This window comes from Nothobranchius furzeri, chromosome 1 (genome assembly GCF_043380555.1).
Source record: "Nothobranchius furzeri strain GRZ-AD chromosome 1, NfurGRZ-RIMD1, whole genome shotgun sequence".
Taxonomy (NCBI): domain Eukaryota; kingdom Metazoa; phylum Chordata; class Actinopteri; order Cyprinodontiformes; family Nothobranchiidae; genus Nothobranchius; species Nothobranchius furzeri.
In genome coordinates, this window is record NC_091741.1 from 40,054,231 (window position 1) to 40,074,585 (window position 20,355).

At 45.0% G+C, this 20,355-nt stretch overlaps 1 protein-coding gene across 2 annotated transcripts; it reads left to right on the plus strand.

Moving 5' to 3' along the window:
• The first annotated feature begins 387 nt into the window (after positions 1–387).
• On the plus strand, positions 388–20,249 carry cry1a (cryptochrome circadian regulator 1a). Of its 2 annotated transcripts, none has more exons than XM_015961259.3 (14): positions 388–1,347; positions 15,047–15,155; positions 15,244–15,386; positions 15,470–15,654; positions 15,738–15,826; positions 15,950–16,090; positions 17,068–17,379; positions 17,460–17,611; positions 17,707–17,909; positions 17,991–18,101; positions 18,209–18,310; positions 18,407–18,487; positions 19,414–19,517; positions 19,601–20,249. In XM_015961259.3, exons 1-13 carry the CDS (start codon positions 1,190–1,192, stop codon positions 19,512–19,514), a joined length of 1,887 nt encoding a protein of 628 aa, XP_015816745.1. In that variant the 5' UTR covers positions 388–1,189; the 3' UTR covers positions 19,515–19,517; positions 19,601–20,249. The 2 variants fall into 2 exon arrangements, with proteins under 2 accessions (XP_015816745.1, XP_015816753.1); XM_015961267.3 differs by having other exon boundaries at positions 18,212–18,310.
• The last annotated feature ends 106 nt before the right edge of the window (positions 20,250–20,355 follow it).

The window sequence follows — 20,355 nt, forward strand, 5'->3', positions numbered from 1 at the left end:
AACAACACACGTTGTTCATGATTGCATGTAAACAAACCACAGTGCACACCACATTATTGTTCTCAATAACGTTCTTTAATTGTGTTCTCATAGCCTGTGTGCAGAGGTTGTTGACAATAATAAAAGTGTCGATAAACTTGTCTAAAAACGGTCAGTGTTTAATTTCCACTCTTGTGCTTTACAGCCTTTTAGCTGCCAGAGGTGAGTAGATAAACTCACAACATGTTGGGTTAATTCACCATTTGAGGTCATAAACAATGAATTTACGCCAGAGTCCACTGCACGCGCCTACTGTTGGGGAGAGAGCACGCTACAGAAACGTGATCACAGCGTCAAACGCACGCAGCAATATCAGCCAATCACAGCAAAGCTGTAAGGTTTCAGCCAATCACAGCGAAGCTCGGCGTGGAGCACGTCGTTAGTTGGCGGAGTTACGGCAGTAGGTGAGGCTAAAGAGGTGGAGCGGTTCTCTCCTTCGTGGATATTTGGGAAAAATTCTGATAAAGTAACTCGAAAATTAGTTTAGTAGTGAGGAGTGAGAGTTGGAGGAGACCGAAGAGCGACTTTTAACAGCTAAGCGTTCATTCAGACGATATTCAGACGACGATTTTGATAGTTGCGCATTTACATAACACGCTTTCCTGGTGTTCGCGGAGCAGCCGACCCTTCGCGGTGTCATCTGGTCTTTAGCGACTCCAGCTGCTTCAAATTTCAGGCCAGTTCATTATTCTGTCGCTTACTTACGATGTGTGTTGATTACATGTCCGCTCGGGAGTTTTAGTACATGTGTGTTACATGTTTTTATCATCATTCAGAAAAACAAGTTATACAACAAACCAGGCTGCCGCTCCTGAGCAAGCTAGGTCCTAAAGCCCGCACTGTTTGTTGTCACAGTTCTGCGGCGCGCGCGCGCGCTGTCTCGTGCCCAAATGGTTCAGCGCTCGGCTGTTTACAAGTTTTTCGACATTATGGAAAAAGTTCTGTTAGAGCAAGGCTAATTGTAAAGCTCATTTGTAAAATCGAAGGATTATTCGCGCCCGTCTTTTCCTCTACCCCCGTTCCGTAGCGCTTGGTATCTTTTGAACCATTAAACGGTGAAAGTAAACAGTTTAAGAGTCGGGATTCGTCTGTTGACCATCTAAGGCCAGAATAAGCATTCGTAAGAATAAAGGACTCTCCCAGTTGAGTAATGGTCATTAATACGGTCCACTGGTTCCGGAAGGGCTTGCGGCTCCACGACAACCCGTCACTCAGGGAATCCCTGCTGGGAGCGGACACCGTCCGCTGCGTCTACATCCTCGACCCCTGGTTTGCTGGATCTTCCAACGTTGGCATCAACAGGTGGAGGTGAGACTAAAGCAACATTATGCTACAGCCAAAGTTCATCACGTGACAAGATTTTCGTAACTGTGCAGAAAGGAGTAATTGTTTGGCATGGTGTTAGTTACAGTGTAAAGTTATTAATCTAGCTGTTGTATCAATCAAGTCCATTTTGTTTTTCACAAACCTTTTCCCTAGAGTAAACAAATCTAAACAGAGTAAAGCTTATTTCTGAGTAGATTCAAAATGCATTACAATAAACAAAAAGGTAAAAATAAGACTCAACTAAGAGCAGAGATGACGTCTCCTGTTTAGACCAATATTTCCTGTCATAGTAATTCTGTAAGAAATTGTTTGTTGCCATTAAACAGGTTTCTCTTTGTGTAAATATTTTCCAGGTTATCCAGGTAGTTGCTAAACAATAAATAATAATAAAAGCATGAAAAGTTTTAGTGTTACTTGAAAATGAGCAGAGAAAAGTTGCATTCATAATATCATCAAAAATATAGCATAAATTATGAGTGGTTTATCGCCCTTATGCCACACAGACTTCATTATTTTTGACAGAGAATATTTTAATCATTACTTACGCTCACATCTGCAGATGATGAATGTTTTTATACATTTATTCCTCTGATATTTAAGATGATTTAAAGAGTCCAGAGTTCAAAAGCACATTTCTCTCACGGTTGTTGAATATCTGTAGCTTGGGGTAACGTCACAAAAAGTCTGACCTGCTTTTCGATGTAATTCAGTAACGTAATGGCCACAGAGAAAGCTGGTTTAACACGTTGTTAACTCAGACACACAGCCTGAAAGATTAACATGCCCCATCCCTCTTTATTGTCGGCCACATATACAACACAGAACAACGCTAGCCCAAGCTGCTGCTAACGCTAACCTGAGCTACTGATAACATTCTTGTCGGACAAGAGGAAAATGGCCTAACCCAATTGAAATAATAAATATTTGTGTGTTTTGGCTGTCTGTCATTTGAGATTTATTTGCAAGTAAAAATTCAAAATGAAAGACTACAAGTCAGAGGTGGCCTGTATGATGTCATAGCCGAATCTCTTCTCCCCTGGCGTATAGCTGCTACCTTCCACATGGCCAGATTCATGATGGTTTTCTCCACAATTAATGCTCCTTCTTTAGTCCTGGAAGAAGGACTTGAATCTTTCTAAACTCACAGCCATTTTTCTCCTACTTTTCTGGTTTGATGACGTAAATTTGGTGAGACGACCAGTTGGAGTCCTCCATGTCTTTTCACACAAAACCTAAAGTAACTTTTGCCAAATATCGAAAATAAACGCTTTATTTGCATCAAAATGTTTCTTCAAAATTCATGGATGCCACCAGTGTTGAGTACTAAACCAAAAGAATTATATAACCAAGTATTCTCTGCATCTAAAAAATAGTGACACACACCCTTCAACAGTTGCCACATACATTCAGGTAAATATTGGGACCTCGACACAATGCTAACATTTTTGGCTCTATACATCACCACAATGGATATCAAATGAAACGAACAAGATGTGCTTTATTTTTTTTTTATTTTTTTTTATTTTTTTTTTTTTAACGTGTCCTGTCTGGCTGTGAAGCAAGCAGAATTGATGTCTGAATGCTGGTAACAAGCCTTACAGTTTTACTCTCAGGTGGAGCATCAGAGCATCTGCTTTTAATGTCTCAGGTGGAGCATCAAAGAGTCTGCTTTTAATGTCGCACCTGATATTTAAAACTTTATTGTTATTGTTTTTGAATGCTTTGTAATTTCGACCAGACACGGAGACAGAGGTGAAAGAGAAAGGAAAAGAGAAAAGGTGGGGAGAGAGGGGGTTAGGTGGGGGGGGGGATTCAACAAAAATAAACAATAATGAACAAGAGTCTGCTTCTAGACCTGCAAAATGAGACGAGAAAAAAGCAAAACATAACAAAAAAATGGGACACAACACCAATATAACAAAATCAAGCTATCACTGCGTCAACTTGATGAAGAAATATATAATCAATCATTGTTTAACTAAACAGTCACACGATAATATACCACAGTGCATTGAGTGCCCACCATAGTCTTAAGACATGTGTTGAACGTGCCCAAGCCCATACTTATGAGAGCACCATGTGAGCACCTGTGTGTGTACACGCGCTTGTTTATGTAAGGTTTATCTATAGGAGCGTCCAATAGAGAGTGTGAGGGACCACAGATCTGCCCCCCAAAGACGCGTAGGAGACGGGGGGGAGCTCCAAGTCCCAGAGATCCAGGCGCTGCCCCAGAACACAGGAACCCCAAGGAGCCCGCAACCAGAAAGGCCCCCGCCCCCCTCGAGAGGCACAGAGGATCGCCCCGGGGGGCCACAACCAGCAGCCGGCAGAGCCCCGGGAGATATCAGCGGCAAGTCCTCAGGCCTGCCCGCAGCCTCCCACCCCCTAGCCGGCCGAGTCCGGGACCCAGCGACCCGGGACCCAGGGGCGACCACCCCCGCCGGGGACCCAGCAGAGCCCAGGGACCCAGACCCCCCCAGGCCGCCACCGGGATTGATCAGGCAGATGCCAAAAATCTTAAACTCCCTGACCCGGGAGCCACGAACACTCAGGCAGACCAAGGCATCACACCCCCACCAGGTGTGACAGGGGGGAGGGGAGACGAAGATCTATATCATCAAAGGAGGTCCCAGGAGAAGGGAGGAGTCAAAGGCCCCACCTGACATATACAGTCATACACAAACACAGTCACACACTCCCTCCCTCATGCTCACACATGCACATACAACCAAAGACTTACAAAAATACACGCCGGACACCCATTCATGCTCCCCATACACACCCTATTCACTCTGGTCCCGGTAATGCTGCACATGGGGTACAACCACCACCGGTTACCAGAGTTTGACCCTTTCTGCTGGGGTGCTGATGAGCAGGCTCCCCCGCCCACCGCCGAGCACAGCAACCCACCACCCCAGACCCCAACCAGACGGCCAGATCTCCCTCCTAGTCTCCAGCCCCAGGCAGCCAAGCAACAACAGAGGTGTGCTAAGACCCCCTGGTCTCCCTCCACCTGCTCCAACATAGTGTTGTGTGTTAATGAGGTGTATTCTATTGCTGTGGTGAGCGGGCAGTGCGGGCATTTTCTGGCCTATGCCAGCTGATGCCACTGCACCACCCTACTTGCACCCACAGCCCTTGGTGTCTAAATGCAGTTTAAAATTCGAAGTGGGCACCGGCACTCGGGAGGAGGCTGAGAACTCCCCCTGCCAAGTGCCGTTGAATGTGCTCACTCCCAAGGCCCTAAGTGTATGTTTGCGTGGAATGTCGTCGGTGGAAGTGCATAAGGTGCAAATAAAATTGGGGGGCAGGAAGCCACAGGAATGCGGAAATGGGGTCCATACCCGCACTCCTCGACTTGTCCACCCCCCAAGGTCCTATGTGCATGTTTGTGTGATGATGTGAGGGAGCAGGAGGAGAGAAATAAACGGGGATGGGGAGGAATGGCTGGTAGGGCTTAGCCCTCCAGGGAGCCAGCTCCCCCACTGACCCCAATAGGCACCTCCGTTGTCATACCGCCGCCCAGGGCATGGAGACCCCAGCCCATCCTGCCAGGGCCCAAAGCAGCAGCATCACAGAGCCCCACAGAGCCCGAGGGAGCCGACCCAGCCCCACCCCAGCAGAATATCTATGCCCATCCCTGCATTTGCACAACTTCCAGAATATATAAGACATAAGACATCCAGGTAAGGTTGGGTCCTCCCCCTCCTGGACCTCCCCCTCCCCTGTGATGGGACAACAGAGGAGCCAGGGCCTGCCCTACGCCCCCGAACCCGGGCCAGGTACTTCTGCGTATTCCTGCCTTCTTCCCGGCAGCGTACATGTAGGGACCCGACCCCCAAGGCCCAGCCCAGATCCCCACACGGGGCCGGCCACCCCAACACCCCGAGCCCCCAGGCCCCCACCCAGACCCACCCAGGGGCAATGCAGCCGCCAGGCAGTAACCCATGGCCGCCGCCAAGACCTCCAAGGGGCCCCACTCACAACCGCCAGCAGTACACCCCCCGAGGCAACCCAAGCACCTCCAGAGGGGGGGAACAGCCCCCCAGTGCCAGACATCCCCAGTGAACCCATCCCCAGGGAACATCCAGATACTCCAAACTCAGACCCTCCACCCCCCCACCCACATCATCCCGCAGGACATCATCAACGGCCCCCCATCACCGCTATGTGATGGAACCGATCAAAGGAGCCCAGAGAGATTTATTTGAAGTGGAAGCAGAGGCTAAATCAAGTGCAATATGATCTAACAAAAGATTTCTATACTGGTTAATGCAGAGATTTTCTCTATTTTTCCAATTCAAGAGGATAGTTTTCTTAGCGATGCATATGGCAGTCAGAACCACGTGAACCAAAGATTTTTCAATCGGGACATCATCCAGGTTTCCCAGTAAACAAAGAGAGGGGGTGATTGGGATATGACATTTCAGAGACTTTGACAGGTCTTCACATACTCTACCCCAAAATTCCTGGACAGGTGGACAGGACCACAGTGCATGAACGTAATTGTCAGGAATGTTGTTTGTGCAGTGTGTACAGATGTCAGACGACACAAACCCCATCTTGAACATCCGATGACCTGTATAGTGTACTCTGTGTAGAATTTTGTACTGAATGAATTGTAAATTGGGGTGTCTGATCATTTTAAAAGTTTTTAAACAAGTTTGGGACCAGAAGTTCTGGTCAAAGCTGACTGATAGATCCACCTCCCATTTTTCAATAGGGATTGCTATTCTATCGTCTATTTTGGACAGTGTCTTATATACTTTAGACAGTAGTTTAGGGGGTTTGAGATTGCAGAAGTCTAAAACCCTTGGCGGGGTTTGTAATTCTATTTTATTGAGCTTAAATTTTTGTTTGACTACAGATTTGATTTGGTGGTATTCTAAAAAGCTATTCTTTTCTATTCCAAATTGGGAGACTATTCTATTAAATGGGATGAAGTCCAATCCTTCATATATGTTTTCCAGGTATAGGATTCCTTTATTTTTCCAGTCCAGAAGGTTCATCATTTTATTATTTTGCAAAATATCAGGATTATTCCAGATAGGTGTGCGTCTGCATGGTACTAGTGAAGACTCTGTCATTTTAAGATACTCCCACCATGCTGTCAGAGAAGTGCTGATACTAATACTTTTGAAGCCTTCATGTTTTCTTACGCTTGAGCTAATAAATGGTAAGTCTGAAAGCTCTATCGTATTGCAAATTGTCTGTTCTATGTCTAACCAGGACTCATCTAGTGGGTTATCTTGCAACCATCTTGGTATATATTGCAGCCTGTTGGCTAAAAAATAATAATAAAAGTTGGGTAGATCCAGTCCTCCTCTGTCTTTGCTCTTCTGAAGCGTTTTTAAGCTAATTCGTGGAGGTTTATCCTGCCAGAGGAATTTGGTAATTGAGGAGTCCAGAGATCTAAACCAGTCAGCTGGTGGTTTGTTTGGGATCATTGAAAATAAGTAATTTATTCTGGGTAAGACCATCATTTTAATTGTAGCAACTCTTCCCATCAGTGATATTGGTAAGGATTTCCATCTAGCAAGATCATCCTCCACTTTCTTTAAAAGTGGGATGTAGTTTAATTTGGTTAGATCTGCTAACTTGGGAGAGACATTAATTCCCAGGTATGTGATATTACCTGACTCCAGTTGAGTATTAAGTAAATTGACAAAAGAGAAATTAATTGGTAGAACTGTTGATTTTAACCAGTTTATAGAGTAATCTGAAACTTTTGAAAAAGAGTTTATCAGTTCTATTGAATGAGACAGAGACAATTGAGAATTCTGGAGGAAGAGTAAAACATCATCTGCATAAAGACTGATCTTATGTTCTATTTTATTACACTTTATCCCTTTAATACCTGTTGTTTGCCTAATTGCTGCTGCTAGTGGTTCGATAAAGATAGCAAACAGTGAGGGGGAGAGTGGGCATCCCTGCCTGGTCCCCCTCTGAAGACAGAAGCTAGCTGATATTTGGTCGTTCGTCCTAACACGTGCAATTGGCGAACTGTATAATGTTTGTAGCCAGTTTATGAAGAAGTTCCCAAAACCAAATTTATGTAAAGTTGCAAATAAGAACTTCCAGTTAACTCTATCAAAAGCCTTTTCTGCATCTAGAGATAATATACTAGTTTCTATGTTTCTACTGTAAGAGAAATCTATCAAATTAAGTAATCTACGTGAGTTTGTGGACGACTGTCTACCCTTTATGAAACCAGTTTGGTCAGGGTGTATTAAGAAGGGGGTTACCTTCTCTAATCTTTTTGCCAGGGCTTTACAAATTATTTTGAGATCAACATTAATAAGAGAAATTGGGCGATAGCTGGTTGGAAATGCTGGGTCTTTGCCTGGTTTTAACAAGAGACTAATATTGGCTGAGTTCATGTTTGGCTGTAATCTGCCGCTCTCTTCGATTTCCCTCACCATTCTGAAAAATGTTGGAGCCAAAATGGTCCAGAATTCTTTGTAGAACTCTGCTGGGAACCCGTCTGGACCTGGAGCTTTCCCATTAGTCATGGATTTAAGGGCTTCCTGGAGCTCTGCTGATGTTAGTGGCGAGTCCAGGACTGCAACTTGGCTGTCTGTTAATTTAGGAAGTGTTATCCTATCAAGGAACTCATCGATCTCGTCATCTGATGGGTTTATCTGTGGTGAGTACAAAGTTTGGTAAAAGTCTCTGAAAGTGTTGTTTATTCTTTCAGGGTCATAAACTATATTCCCAGTTGAGTCTTTAACAGCAGATATGGTAGTTTTCTCTTTATTAATTTTTAATTGGCTGGCCAGAAATTTACCGGATTTATTACTATGTTCAAAGTTTTCTATTCGTAGTCTTTGTGCTAAAAATTGTGTTTTTTTGTCAATAATTCCATGAAGTTCTAATTTAGCTTTACGTAATTTGCTCAGTAACTCTTCTTCTGTGGATGTCTCTAAAGACTTAATGATTTCTTCTAACTCCTGGATACGTTTATTTTCTGTTTTTTTCTTATGTGATGAGAAAGAGATTATTTTACCTCTCATCACTGCCTTTCCTGCCTCCCAGAGAATAGATGCTGATGTTCCAGGCAGGTCATTATGTTCTAAATATAAAGCCCACTCCTTTTTAAAAAATTCTATAAAACCTTCATCTTTAAGCAGTGATGTATTAAACCTCCAGTTTTTGCTTGGTGGGATTGCTTTCTTGTTTACTAGAGTTAAAGAAACCGGAGCATGGTCGCTGACAACAATAGGGTGTATCTCAGTGTCTGAAATGTCAGCCAGCAATGAGCTGCTGACTAGAAAATAATCCAAACGTGAGTGAGAGTGATGGACGTGTGAGAAAAAAGTATACTCTCTACGGTTAGGATGAAGAGATCGCCATGCATCACAAAGCCCATAATCACTCATGTACTGTTTAACTATATAAGTGGATTGCCAATTGCGCCGAGTCCCAGCTGTACTGAGCCTGTCTAAGGAATGCATCCAAAAATTAAAATCACCTCCAAGTATAAGTGGACAGTCCAAGTGTTCGGAGAGTACAGAGAAAAAATTATGAAAGAATGGAGGGTCATCAATATTTGGACAGTATATGCTCACAATACATAAGCGTTGGTTCTGTATAGTTATTTTTAACATTATAAATCTACCTTCTGGATCAGAAACTGTGTCCAGTACTGTGAAATTGATGTTTTTGTGTATTAAAATAGCTACACCTCTTTGCCTAGAGTTATAGCAGGCAGAGAACATGCTGGGAAACTCAGGTGTTTTAAGTTCATCTGCCGATGTGGCAGATCTATGAGTCTCCTGTAATAATATTACGTCTGCTTGCATTCTTTTTAACTGATCAAAAATCTTTAATCTTTTATCTCTTGAGCCAGTTCCATGTACGTTCCATGAGACAAATCTTAGTGCACCCATAGATGTGTGTGTGAGTAGCTAAAATATGACGCCTTCATGTGAATAAGATGGAATAAGTATCTAAATGTATAAAATAGTATGTTAATAAATAACAGAAAAGTAAATAATAATAAGGATTCAACAGTGTTTGTGGTTGTATTATTTGACGCATAAATTATGATATTGTGTTGTGACTTAAATATATCCATGTGTGTGTGTGTGTGTGTGTGTGTGTGTGTGTGTGTGTGTGTGTGTGTGTGTGTGTGTGTGTGTGCGTGTTCCTGTGTGTGTGTGTGTGGGTCTGTGTGTGCATGTGTGTGTCTGTGTGTGTGCGTGCGTGTGCGTGTGTGTGTGTGTGTGGAGTCTGACGCAGTGTTGGAAAGTTGTGTGGTTGTGCCATACAGGTGTAAAGAAGCAGATAAAAAGAGGAAAGGAAAATACAGAAACAGGTTAAAAAAGAAGAAAGAACTAAAAAGAAAAGGTGATGGGGTGTGAGGTGATGATGAACAGGTGAACTCATCATCTAAAACACGGATCTAGCAGTTGTTTATTACTGACGTGCTCAAACCCAGTGAATCTGATAAGAAAAATAAAGGTCTGACCTGATGTTGGGCTAATACAGCCAGTCTGTCACTCCTCGCTCCTTGTAAAGTTTATTATCCACATAAAGCTTATCCACTGAGATGACAGCTCTCTTCCCATCTTGGATAAACTTTTTACGCAGCGGAAAGAGAACTCTGCGCCGATCCAGGATTTCCTTAGGAAACTGGTCATTAACGCTGAAGTCTTTGCCTTTGAGCTCTCTTCCGTGACTTTTAACCAGATCCTTCTGCTTAAAATGTTCAAATTTAGCCACGATGGGACGAGGTCTTCTGCTGTCCCCTCTTTTAGCTCCAAGGCGATGTACTCGGTCGAAGGTGATGTTTTTTACCGTTTCTTCGGGTATCTTCATTTGGGTCTGGAGAAAGTGTTTAACAGTGCGTTCGCAGTCCTCGGCCCCTCCCACCTCCTCCGACAGACCTGCAAACACCAAATTATCCCTCATGCTACGGGCCTGAAGGTCCAAAACCGTCTCCTTCAGAGTTTTGTTGTCCTGGGTGATCCGCGTCATTCCCTCCTCCAGGGAAGAAACGGACTCCCGCAGAGACGCGTTCTCAGCAGCGAGCCGCTCCACCTGCTCCTGGCTGAATTCCAGGGACTGGCGGAGGTTCTGAAACTCCTGGTGCAGAACCTCAAGCAGATGAAGACGCCCCTCAAATCCCAGAAGCCGTTTATCTATGGATTCTAATAATTCCAATATGTCCTTCCGGGGAGATGAGGCCTCAGGCGAGTCCTGAGGGCGGCTCCGCTTCGTCCCAGGTGTTTCAGGTTCACCTGCTGATTTCTTCGGACCCATAACAAATAACTCGAAAACTCCGTCAATAAAGTTCTGTAAACTTTCTAAATTTTCTTCACTTACCTCCAGATTGAGCGAGTTATACTTACCAGATTATTTTTTTGCGTTGTCAGTTTTTAAATTAGGCAAAAATGCATCTGAATTGTTTGTGAATGTTTGCTAACGAGCTGCCATCAGCTTCAAACGCTGCTGTGTCCGGTAATCGGCCGTCAGCGCATGCGCATCTCTCCTGTCGCCTCTCACACTAACAAATACACACACACCACAAGATGTGCTTTAACTGCAGACTGTCAGCTTTTGTTTGAGGGTATTACATCCAAACCAGGTGAACGGTGTAGGAATTACAACAGTTTGCATATGCTCGCTGCTTGGAATTCCGAGTTCATTGCGTCTTTTCCGGCTAACTTATCTCAGATAAACGAGTTTCGAAGACAACTGAAACGCACCATTAAGCTTGGTTTATGCTTGACGCATTCACTTTCCGCGCGGTGATGTGGCTCGCGGATGGAACGCGCTTCACAACTCGCAGCGTTTATGGTTCGTGCGGCTCGTCTCTGCGGTGAGCCAATATTCTCCCAAACTGAACGGGGCAGCATGGAGCTCTACGGCATGCATCCAACACTACACCATAGTAGAAGTAGAAATTACTGTTTACAACACGGCATTTCAGCATTTTTAACAGCGTCCTCGTCTTTTCCGACAGTGCGAGCTATTTCTCTCCAAGAATTATTAACAACATGTTGATCACGGTGATCTCTGAGAGCTGAATCATACAAATGTCTGTATTTACGAACCTCTGCCATACTAGTTCTTGCCGGTCCGCCATGTTTTTCCGCGTCCGCCCATCCGCGTGGTTAGAAATTTTCCAAGGTGCGCGTTGCGGAAATCTTGGGCCATGCGGAGGCGCGGTGGAGGGGCGTGGTTGTTAAAATGACGCAACTTTTCCGCGCGGAGCCGTGCGGACCTCGCAAGCATAAACCCAACATTTAGACTGCCTGTTGTGTTATTCTATTTGGTCATTTATTAGGGCTCCTGGGCCATTATGAGCCTCAACAAAGTTTCATCTGATATATAGAGGCTCAAAGAACAGCTTCCTAAGGTTTTGTTCATGTTTCTCACTTTTATCAACTTCTACTTTGTATTGCCACAGTTGGGATAAGGAAGCGAATCGCGGTTTTAATCCTAATATTCTGAGTAAATAACAGACTTGAGTGGGATGTTAACTATCTTGTTAGCTGGTACTGTCCTACGCCTTCCCAGCAGGGTTAACCTTCAGTGTTATGCAGAGGTGTGTGCCAGTCACAACAGTTGGCGATCACCATTTGTTCTGCTTGATCTGAGACCCAAACATTTACACAGAGGGGCTGTGAGTGGAAGCGGCTCCATCTTGTCTGAGAGATTTATGACTCAGTATGCACTTGTTATTAAACGATACCTGCCCTGAGGTTTACAGCGCAGTAATTACTTTTACTTTTGTTTCCTTCCGTGCAACTTGCAGAAGAAGCACGAGGAGCTGGGAAAGCTACAGCAGAATGAAAGGCAGGCTTGTTAGGAGCATCCATGTTATTCTTCCACCGTTACGCAACAGCAGCCTCGTGATGCAGAGCAAACGCAGGACGTTTCCAGTCCTTTCCCACTACTTATGTTCAAATTTGACACATACATGGGATTTAGTCTCTCTTCCAGTCAGATTATTCTGTTGTCCTTTTCATGTTGAAGGCTTATAATCTGTGTGGAAGGACATGGAAGAGGCTCATATAAGATTTCCGAGGCACGTTCCAAAAGCTAAATGCAGTGGGATGTTTCTAATTATTGTTGATTACTGGCTTTGCTTTTTAAAACTTACGAAGTAAACTAGTTCTGAAAGCATCTCTGGATGCAGCTGCGTTTGATTTTCCTTAACAGCTGAAAATGCTTTAATGCTCTCTTCTGACGTTTGCAGATTAAAAGCGTAGCTATATTTGAGCTCTAAGAGGTGATTTTTTTATACGATATGACATAATAAAACTTTCCCTTCCCGCTGCAGACATCCCTCTCACAGCATAAGTAGGTCAGTGTGTTAGTAGTAAACCTCTCAACTCTTCTTTTTGACCTACTTGTGCGTTGCTGCCAGCGCTGGAGACCCTGGCTCTCTGTGGTGAGCCATAATCCCGACAAAGCTGCCTCCATCTGATTTTCAAATCATGATTATACTTGGGGTTGTTGACCGAGTCCTAGCTGGTGACCCGAGGTCACTTTTGTGTCACGGGGACACTGTTAGTGAGGAGCTGCTCCGTAGAGGAGTTGTTTGTCAAAGATAAGAGGCAGGCAAGAGTGTCTGGTGTCGGAGGACAGACAGGGATGGATTTCTGTCAGCACGGTTGTACAGATCTGTCTAAGCTGCCCAGATGAACGAAGCTTAAACTGGCTGCTTTTCTTATTAGTTATTAGTTCACTGTCACGCTGACCTGAGGTCAGGAGAAGAACCAAACTCCGTCCCTGAACTGGGACAATCGTTTGGACCGGGGACATCAGGAGGTGATTCCCTGTTCTTCTGGAAAGGCTCTGGTTGTCGGAGACGGCTTCCAAATGCTTTTGGCTACTGGGAAAGGAGAATGGAAAAGGCTTCATGCTCAGATAGTGGAAAGTTTTAACAGTTTAATAAAAAGGAAAATCTAGTTCAATTTAAATCATCAATTTTCTGTGGAGCTACACGTTTAACATCAGCATTAATTCATAAACAAACAAATATTTTGTTAATGAGATGAGCACAGTTTAATATCTCTGGTTGTTTGTGATCTCTCAAGTGTACCAGAGGACTCTTAGCACAGCACACATGGCAAGAATATCTGATGAGATTATTTTAAAGCCGTTCCAGTAATCGTGTGCATCGATCAGGTTAAACTGCATGATTATCTTGTTGTGTGAGCCGGGACTTAGTCAGCCATTTATCTCCCTGAAACTTTTAGCAAATTATCTCGTGAACCACTGAACAGGTTTTAATGAAACAGCCCGGGACGTAGGTCTGCAACGGTTTAACCTTTGGTGTCTATCCAAGATGGCAGCCATGAGTTTTCTCCGCTAACACAAAGATGACTAGAACATTTCCCGTGGGATTCATTCAGTAAAGCCAACAGATACGTCATCGATTCAACCCAAACACCCAAAACTCCGTCACTTCTAACAGGATTTTATTTTTCAATCATGGCAGCAGGGTGAAATGAAGATGACCATGAAACGTCTATTTTAATTTTCCACCGATGATGACAGGATTCTGCAGCACTGATGCAGCAAGCCTCCACCTACATCTTTTTGCACCTGTAGCAACAATACAGGAAGCAGCACATTACTGCTGCTCCGTCTCCACATCGGTGTCGATTACCGTCTACGTCTGATGGATCCAACGTTTGTCCAAGCACAAAATAAATAGTTTCAGAGCAGAAGCACCACATAGATCTGATTCCTGTGAATCACTAACATGATAACAGTGTTTGAGCGGGTTAGGGCTAATGTCGTTCATGGTGACATGTTGGTGAAGAGGAGTTGGGTCGTCTGCTGTGTGATTCAGCCCTGGGCTCAGTGCTAAATCAGGAACACTGACAAACCCTGGATTTAGGTTTTTCCTTTAGGTAAATGAATGTAATAATCATTTAAAGGTAAACCTGACGTGCTAAATTCTGTTCTTGTTGCCTTTATTCTGCCTGAGCCAGAAACGGGCTCCTCCACCCACTGTCAGGGCCGCCTCTCCTGGATAGCTTATCATCTGGTCATTTAGATCGGATTCACCACTTCAGGCTCCTCTGGAGCTGCTGCCTGACACATTTCAAACCCTCTCAAGACTTGAGTTAAAAAAAGTTGCCCCTTTTTTACCGTTCTGCACCCAGGTCGGCTCTAGAGCCCCTCAGGGCTAAATGCGACACTATTCAGGTCACCACCGTCCCAAACGTTTTAGTCAAAAGGTTCTTTAAGAACTGTGACCTGGATCCAACTAATGCATCGCTGGTGGCACCGAGGGGAAAACCCAGATTTAGAGTATATCTCAGAATGTTTTTATATTCATCTGATGTCACCGAAAGGTCAAACGGTGCTGGGCTAGTTCAGACTAGAAGGTCACTCACGGGTCATTTTTAAATTTAAACAAGTGACACAAAATAGGAACGAATTTCTGGACTTTGACAAGAAAAGTTGATTTTGTTCCTTCTTCTTTGTGTTATAATTTATTTAGTTAAAAACGCATTTGAATCCGGTCTGTGATTATTCAAGCCAACAGATGAAGAACATATAGTCTTTTTTTATTTTATTGTTTAATACCTGAACTGTTGTTTTATCAAGACTAATATGCTGTTGATGCGTCGGTGTCTGTAAACGTTTTGCATTTCTGTGCAGGTGGGTTGTTCCTCTGACGTTTGTAAACGTTATCGTCTTCCTCTTCCCGCAGGTTCCTGCTGCAGAGCCTCGAGGATTTGGACGCCAGCCTCCGTAAGCTCAACTCCCGTCTGTTTGTGATCCGAGGCCAACCCACCGATGTCTTTCCCAGACTTTTCAAGGTGACGGCCTTCTGCTTTAAGCACAGCTGCACAACAAGGTTGCCTCAAGCGTAAGAATCTAATCTAGGAACTCCCCCCTTTCTTGCAGGAATGGAAAATCACTCGTCTGTCCTACGAGTACGACTCCGAACCCTTTGGGAAAGAGCGAGATGCTGCCATTAGGAAGTTGGCCTCTGAGGCTGGGGTGGAGGTGATGGTCCGCATCTCCCACACGCTCTATGACCTGGACAGGTGAGTTCAAGCCAACAAGTTGTTTCTGGCTGTTCAGCTGTTGGGTTTGTGACACTTTGCTGTTATTTCTCTTGACCAATCAGGATCATAGAGCTGAACGGGGGCCAGTCCCCCCTCACCTATAAGCGGTTCCAGACTCTCATCAGTCGTATGGATGCGGTGGAGCTTCCTGCCGAGTCCATCACCGCTGAGGTGATGGGGAAATGTGCCACGCCGCTGTCTGAAGACCACGATGACAAGTTTGGCGTTCCCTCGCTGGAAGAGCTGGGTGAGTTTAGCTCCGACAGGAACTTCTGCTTGTGTTTTCTAATGAAAGCGTTAATCTCACCTGCTCCTCTGGGAACCCTGCAGGTTTCGACACCGAAGGTCTGTCGTCAGCGGTGTGGCCAGGAGGAGAAACCGAAGCTCTCACACGACTCGAGAGGCATTTGGAGCGGAAGGTCAGTCAAATCCGTTTAGTCGTTTAAGCCCTTTTATCCTGTAACTAAAACCACCTTCAACAGGTGAACGTTGGGTTGCTACCGAGTGTTTTGTGTCTCATCATGTGACCGTGTTGCCCACAGGCATGGGTGGCCAACTTCGAGCGTCCCAGGATGAACGCCAACTCGCTGCTCGCCAGTCCGACAGGCCTCAGCCCGTACCTGCGCTTCGGCTGCCTCTCCTGTCGCCTCTTCTACTTCAAACTCACCGACCTCTACAGGAAGGCAAGTGGCTTTGACACACATGCTTTTAGTTCCTTCTCCACGTTTGGGTTTTAAGTAAAGGCTAGTCTAGATGGTTCTACAGAACTTTAATCTAGTTTGTAGAATTCTGCAGCTTCAACAGCTCTCCTGCGTGTAGATAATAATTCAAATGAGTTCACTACTAGGCCGGGCGTTTACTGTGTGACTTTGCTGATATGAAAACTGCTGGTGAGTCCCGTTGAAGCATGCACGTGTGAGCGGTTCTGGTTCTTTTGGGTCGCAGCGTTGCTTCAACAGCGTGGTACCCTCACGAGGGACGAACAAAACATCAAACGTGTTTGATATTCAATGCGACCGCACGATCGGTGATCGGGAGCTGGTCGTGAGGTGTCGTTCGCCTCTCGGTACCCCCGTATGCTACATGACGCAAATCGTCTCTAAACGGTTAAAAAATGGCACAGCTTTAGAAAGAAATGAATTATGAACTATAACTTTAATGCATCTGTTTAAAAACACTCATCAAACTGTTCGTTATGACTTAACTAATCAGGGTTTCTTCTGTCAGAAAATAATTTAGTGGTTTTTGGTTCAACTTTAAACGTTTCATGAATTCCTAAAGGAAACAACCTCCTGATTTTACAGCTCAAACGTGTCTAAATGCAAGTTCTCCAGAAAATGTGTCTCGTTGTTTTTATATAAGCAACGAGACGGAGATAAACTAGCACGTTTTTAGTGTTGGATGGTCTAAATCAGCCGCATTGGTGTCATTCTGCTGCGGAAACCTTCTGCACTTAATCATCTAAAAAGGGCGACGGTGTCAGGAGCCTTCACCAGCCTCGCCTCTGTCAGCTCGTCACCAGCAGTATGAATGTGTGTTTGCATGGGATAAAGTGCCTTGGACGGGTTCTAGGACTCAGACTAGAAGGCGCTAGAATAAATAGAGGCCATTTTTACCATTTAAAATCAAACTCGAATGGGACGTTTCCGTCTGGTTACAGGTGAAGAAGAACAGCTCTCCTCCTCTCTCGCTCTACGGTCAGCTGCTGTGGCGGGAGTTCTTCTACACGGCGGCCACCAACAACCCCTGCTTCGACAAGATGGAGAGCAACCCCATCTGTGTTCAGATCCCCTGGGACCGCAACCCCGAGGCGCTGGCAAAGTGGGCCGAGGGCCGGACCGGATTCCCCTGGATTGACGCCATCATGACCCAGCTGAGGCAGGAAGGCTGGATCCACCACCTGGCCAGGCACGCCGTGGCCTGTTTCCTGACCAGAGGAGACCTGTGGATCAGCTGGGAGGAGGGCATGAAGGTCCGTCTCATCAACGAGGATTAGAAAACAAACTAGGGTTTCTCTTGTTTACTGTGTTTTTGTTTGTTGTTTGTGCTCAGGTGTTTGAGGAGCTGCTGCTGGATGCAGACTGGAGCGTTAACGCAGGCAGCTGGATGTGGCTCTCCTGCAGCTCCTTTTTCCAGCAGTTCTTCCACTGCTACTGCCCAGTGGGCTTCGGCCGACGCACCGACCCAAACGGAGACTACATACGGTGAGACGGCGGCCACAAAAACATAAAAGCCTGTTTCTGACAGAAACGGAGAGGCTGATGCTGATCTTAAACTTGGCTTCCATCCCGCTGCTCAGGCGCTACCTGCCCATTCTCAGGGGCTTTCCAGCCAAGTACATTTACGATCCTTGGAACGCTCCAGAGGCCGTGCAGAAGGCTGCCAAATGCATGATCGGCATTCATTATCCCAAACCGATGGTGAACCATGCGAAGGGCAGCCGCATCAACATCGAGCGAATGAAGCAGATCTACCAGCAGCTCTCCTGCTACAGAGGCCTCGGTAAGAGCGGGCGCCTGGAGGACAGTCGCTGCTGGGGGTTTGTATTTGCCTCTAATGAGCTGCTGCTGTTTGTGCTCTCAGGCCTTTTGGCTGCAGTTCCGTCCAACTCTAACGGGAATGGGAACAATGAGACGTTCTCGGATGCTGTGGGATTCCAGGCTGAGGCGTCCCATAAAGCTTCATCTCCGACCGGTGAGACGACCTCTCGGAGTCTTGTTTAGGACCTGCCAGAGGAAGCGAAACGTCTGTGTAGAGAAGTAAGAGGTTTACAGAGAGCATCATGTCTGGTTTTTCCTCAGCAGCCTATCAGATCCCCGTTCAGCAGCAGGGAGACTGGCAGAGTGGAGTCATGATGTACCTTCAGGGGGATCCACAGACCGGCTCTGGCTCACATCAGCAGGGTGGGGATGAGCACAAACGTCACCTTTTAGAATGTTTTTGTATGAATCTGTCATGTCTGGACTTACAAGTAGTTTTACTTGTGATTCTTTGTGAAGTTCCCAGTTATGCTGCAGGTACCAGTGTGATGCGTTACAGTCAACCCCCCCAGCAGACTGCAGCTCCTGTGCTTCAGAAAGGTAAATGAAGATTTAATGCATGAATGCAACAAGCCCTTTTTGTTAAAAATCTGTTACTTTCATTGTTTGTGTTTGGATTCAAACATTTTTACGCTCTTCTGTTCAGTTTCCAACTTTTTTTGAGACTTTTACATTTTTCCTCGTTGGCAGGACGGGTTTCCTCTGACTCGTCTGGATTTAGAGTCGGAAAGTTCTGGAAAAATGAGGCAGCTTGACGGGATTAATCTAAAATGTACATTTCTGGTCTCTGATTGGCTAGCAGCAGTTACACAAGCCAGAGCGTTTCGCTTTGTTTTGGAGTTGCTAGTGCTAATAGTTAGCTTCTACTAGCTGAGATGTGCTCTGCTCTCTCCTGGCTGTAACACAGCCGATGTGGGCGGGGCCATAAGTGCTCATTTTGTCAGTGACTTAGAAGAGACTGGCTTTTTGTGACCCGATCATTTTCCCGCCTTAGCAGGAGACTGGAGGTTTAAAGTAACCCATTAGCCATCACACACTGGTGGAATACATCTCATCTGACCCACCCCACGGAGGGGAGTAGTGAGCTGCAGCTGTGGCCGTGCTCAGGAACCATTTGGTGGTTTAACCTCCTAATCCAACCCCTTAAAGCCGAGTGTCAAGCAGGAAGGCATTGGGTCGTGTCTTTGGTATGACCCGACCGGGATTTGAACCCCGATCTCCCAGCCTCAGGGCAGACGCTCTACTACTTGGCCACTGGAAAGGTCTGAAGAAAATGTTACTGGTCAACATGCTTTTGCATATTCACCAGACCTTTGAGTATAGTTTAAAAAAACCTGTTCAAATATGTCCTTAAATATCGTCTGAAAGCCTCCATCATCCAAACCAGTTCAGTGAGTCCAGTTGCAGCCCAGTGCAGTACTGGCTTTAGTCTCTACCTAAAACAAACCACTGTTTCCTCCTTTTAGGACCTGATCATCATTCCACCGCTCAGACCAGTGGGAAGAGACACAACGAGGACTCTGGGAACAGCAGAGGCTCCAAAGTCCAGCGACAGAGCAACCACTAAAGAGTTGGTAGAACCTGATATGAAACAATGCTCTTTAGTTTATAAACCTTGTCGTCTAACAATAATCCTGTTGTCTCCTGTTCCAGGTGTTGTCACCACCACACGTATCACACTTACTGCTGCAGCACCAACCCTGTTGCATGTTGATCGCACCTTCAGGAGGGCCCCCCCACCCCCCTTACAAACATATGTCTCTAAAGTAAATCAGACTATTACTAAGAGGACTTCATACCCCAGAATGCATCAGCCTATCATTGGGTTCCTGAGACAGAAATTTTTTGTGTAAATAAAGAATTTGCTAGAAGCAGTTCACACACGACTGTACATATTTGGATTTTGTGTATGTTTTCTCTCTCTGTGTAGACATAGACCCAGTTATATATTTTTGATATGAGAAAATCATTATGATGAATTTTTTTTGTTTAAAATTTTTCAAGAAAAACAAAAAACAAATCCATACCGTCCATACAAACAAAAAAACGGAGAGAGCTTCTTGTCTTTGATAGTACAACCGCTTGCCCCAATTTGTTCTTTTGAGTCATCATGTGTAAACAAGTGTGTTGATTGTTCTCTATCTCGGTACTTGTGAACTTGTCTCTTTTCCTTCTACCAGGTTATATAGCGCCATGCTGTTGCCCTCATCAGTTGGTTAAAAAGAGTTAAGTGATTGGAGTCGGGAGCTTTCATGTTATGGTGTAAATCCCTGATAAATACATCAATAAATGTACAAACAGGTCTGCTGTTTCTTTTTCAGATAAGATAAAACAAGATTTTATCTTTGAATTCAGCAAGAATAAATTCATCTCATTTAAGGTACAATAGTGTTTTGTTTTTGTTTTGG

Excerpts from the sequence above, each read along its gene's own strand:
- cry1a (XM_015961259.3), top strand. The coding sequence starts at position 1,190 with ATGGTCATTAATACGGTCCACTGGTTCCGGAAGGGCTTGCGGCTCCAC. Across the intron at positions 15,655-15,737 it reads TCCCTCGCTGGAAGAGCTGG|GTTTCGACACCGAAGGTCTG; the intron begins GTGAGTTTAGCT and ends GGAACCCTGCAG. Across the intron at positions 17,380-17,459 it reads GCTGGGAGGAGGGCATGAAG|GTGTTTGAGGAGCTGCTGCT; the intron begins GTCCGTCTCATC and ends GTTTGTGCTCAG.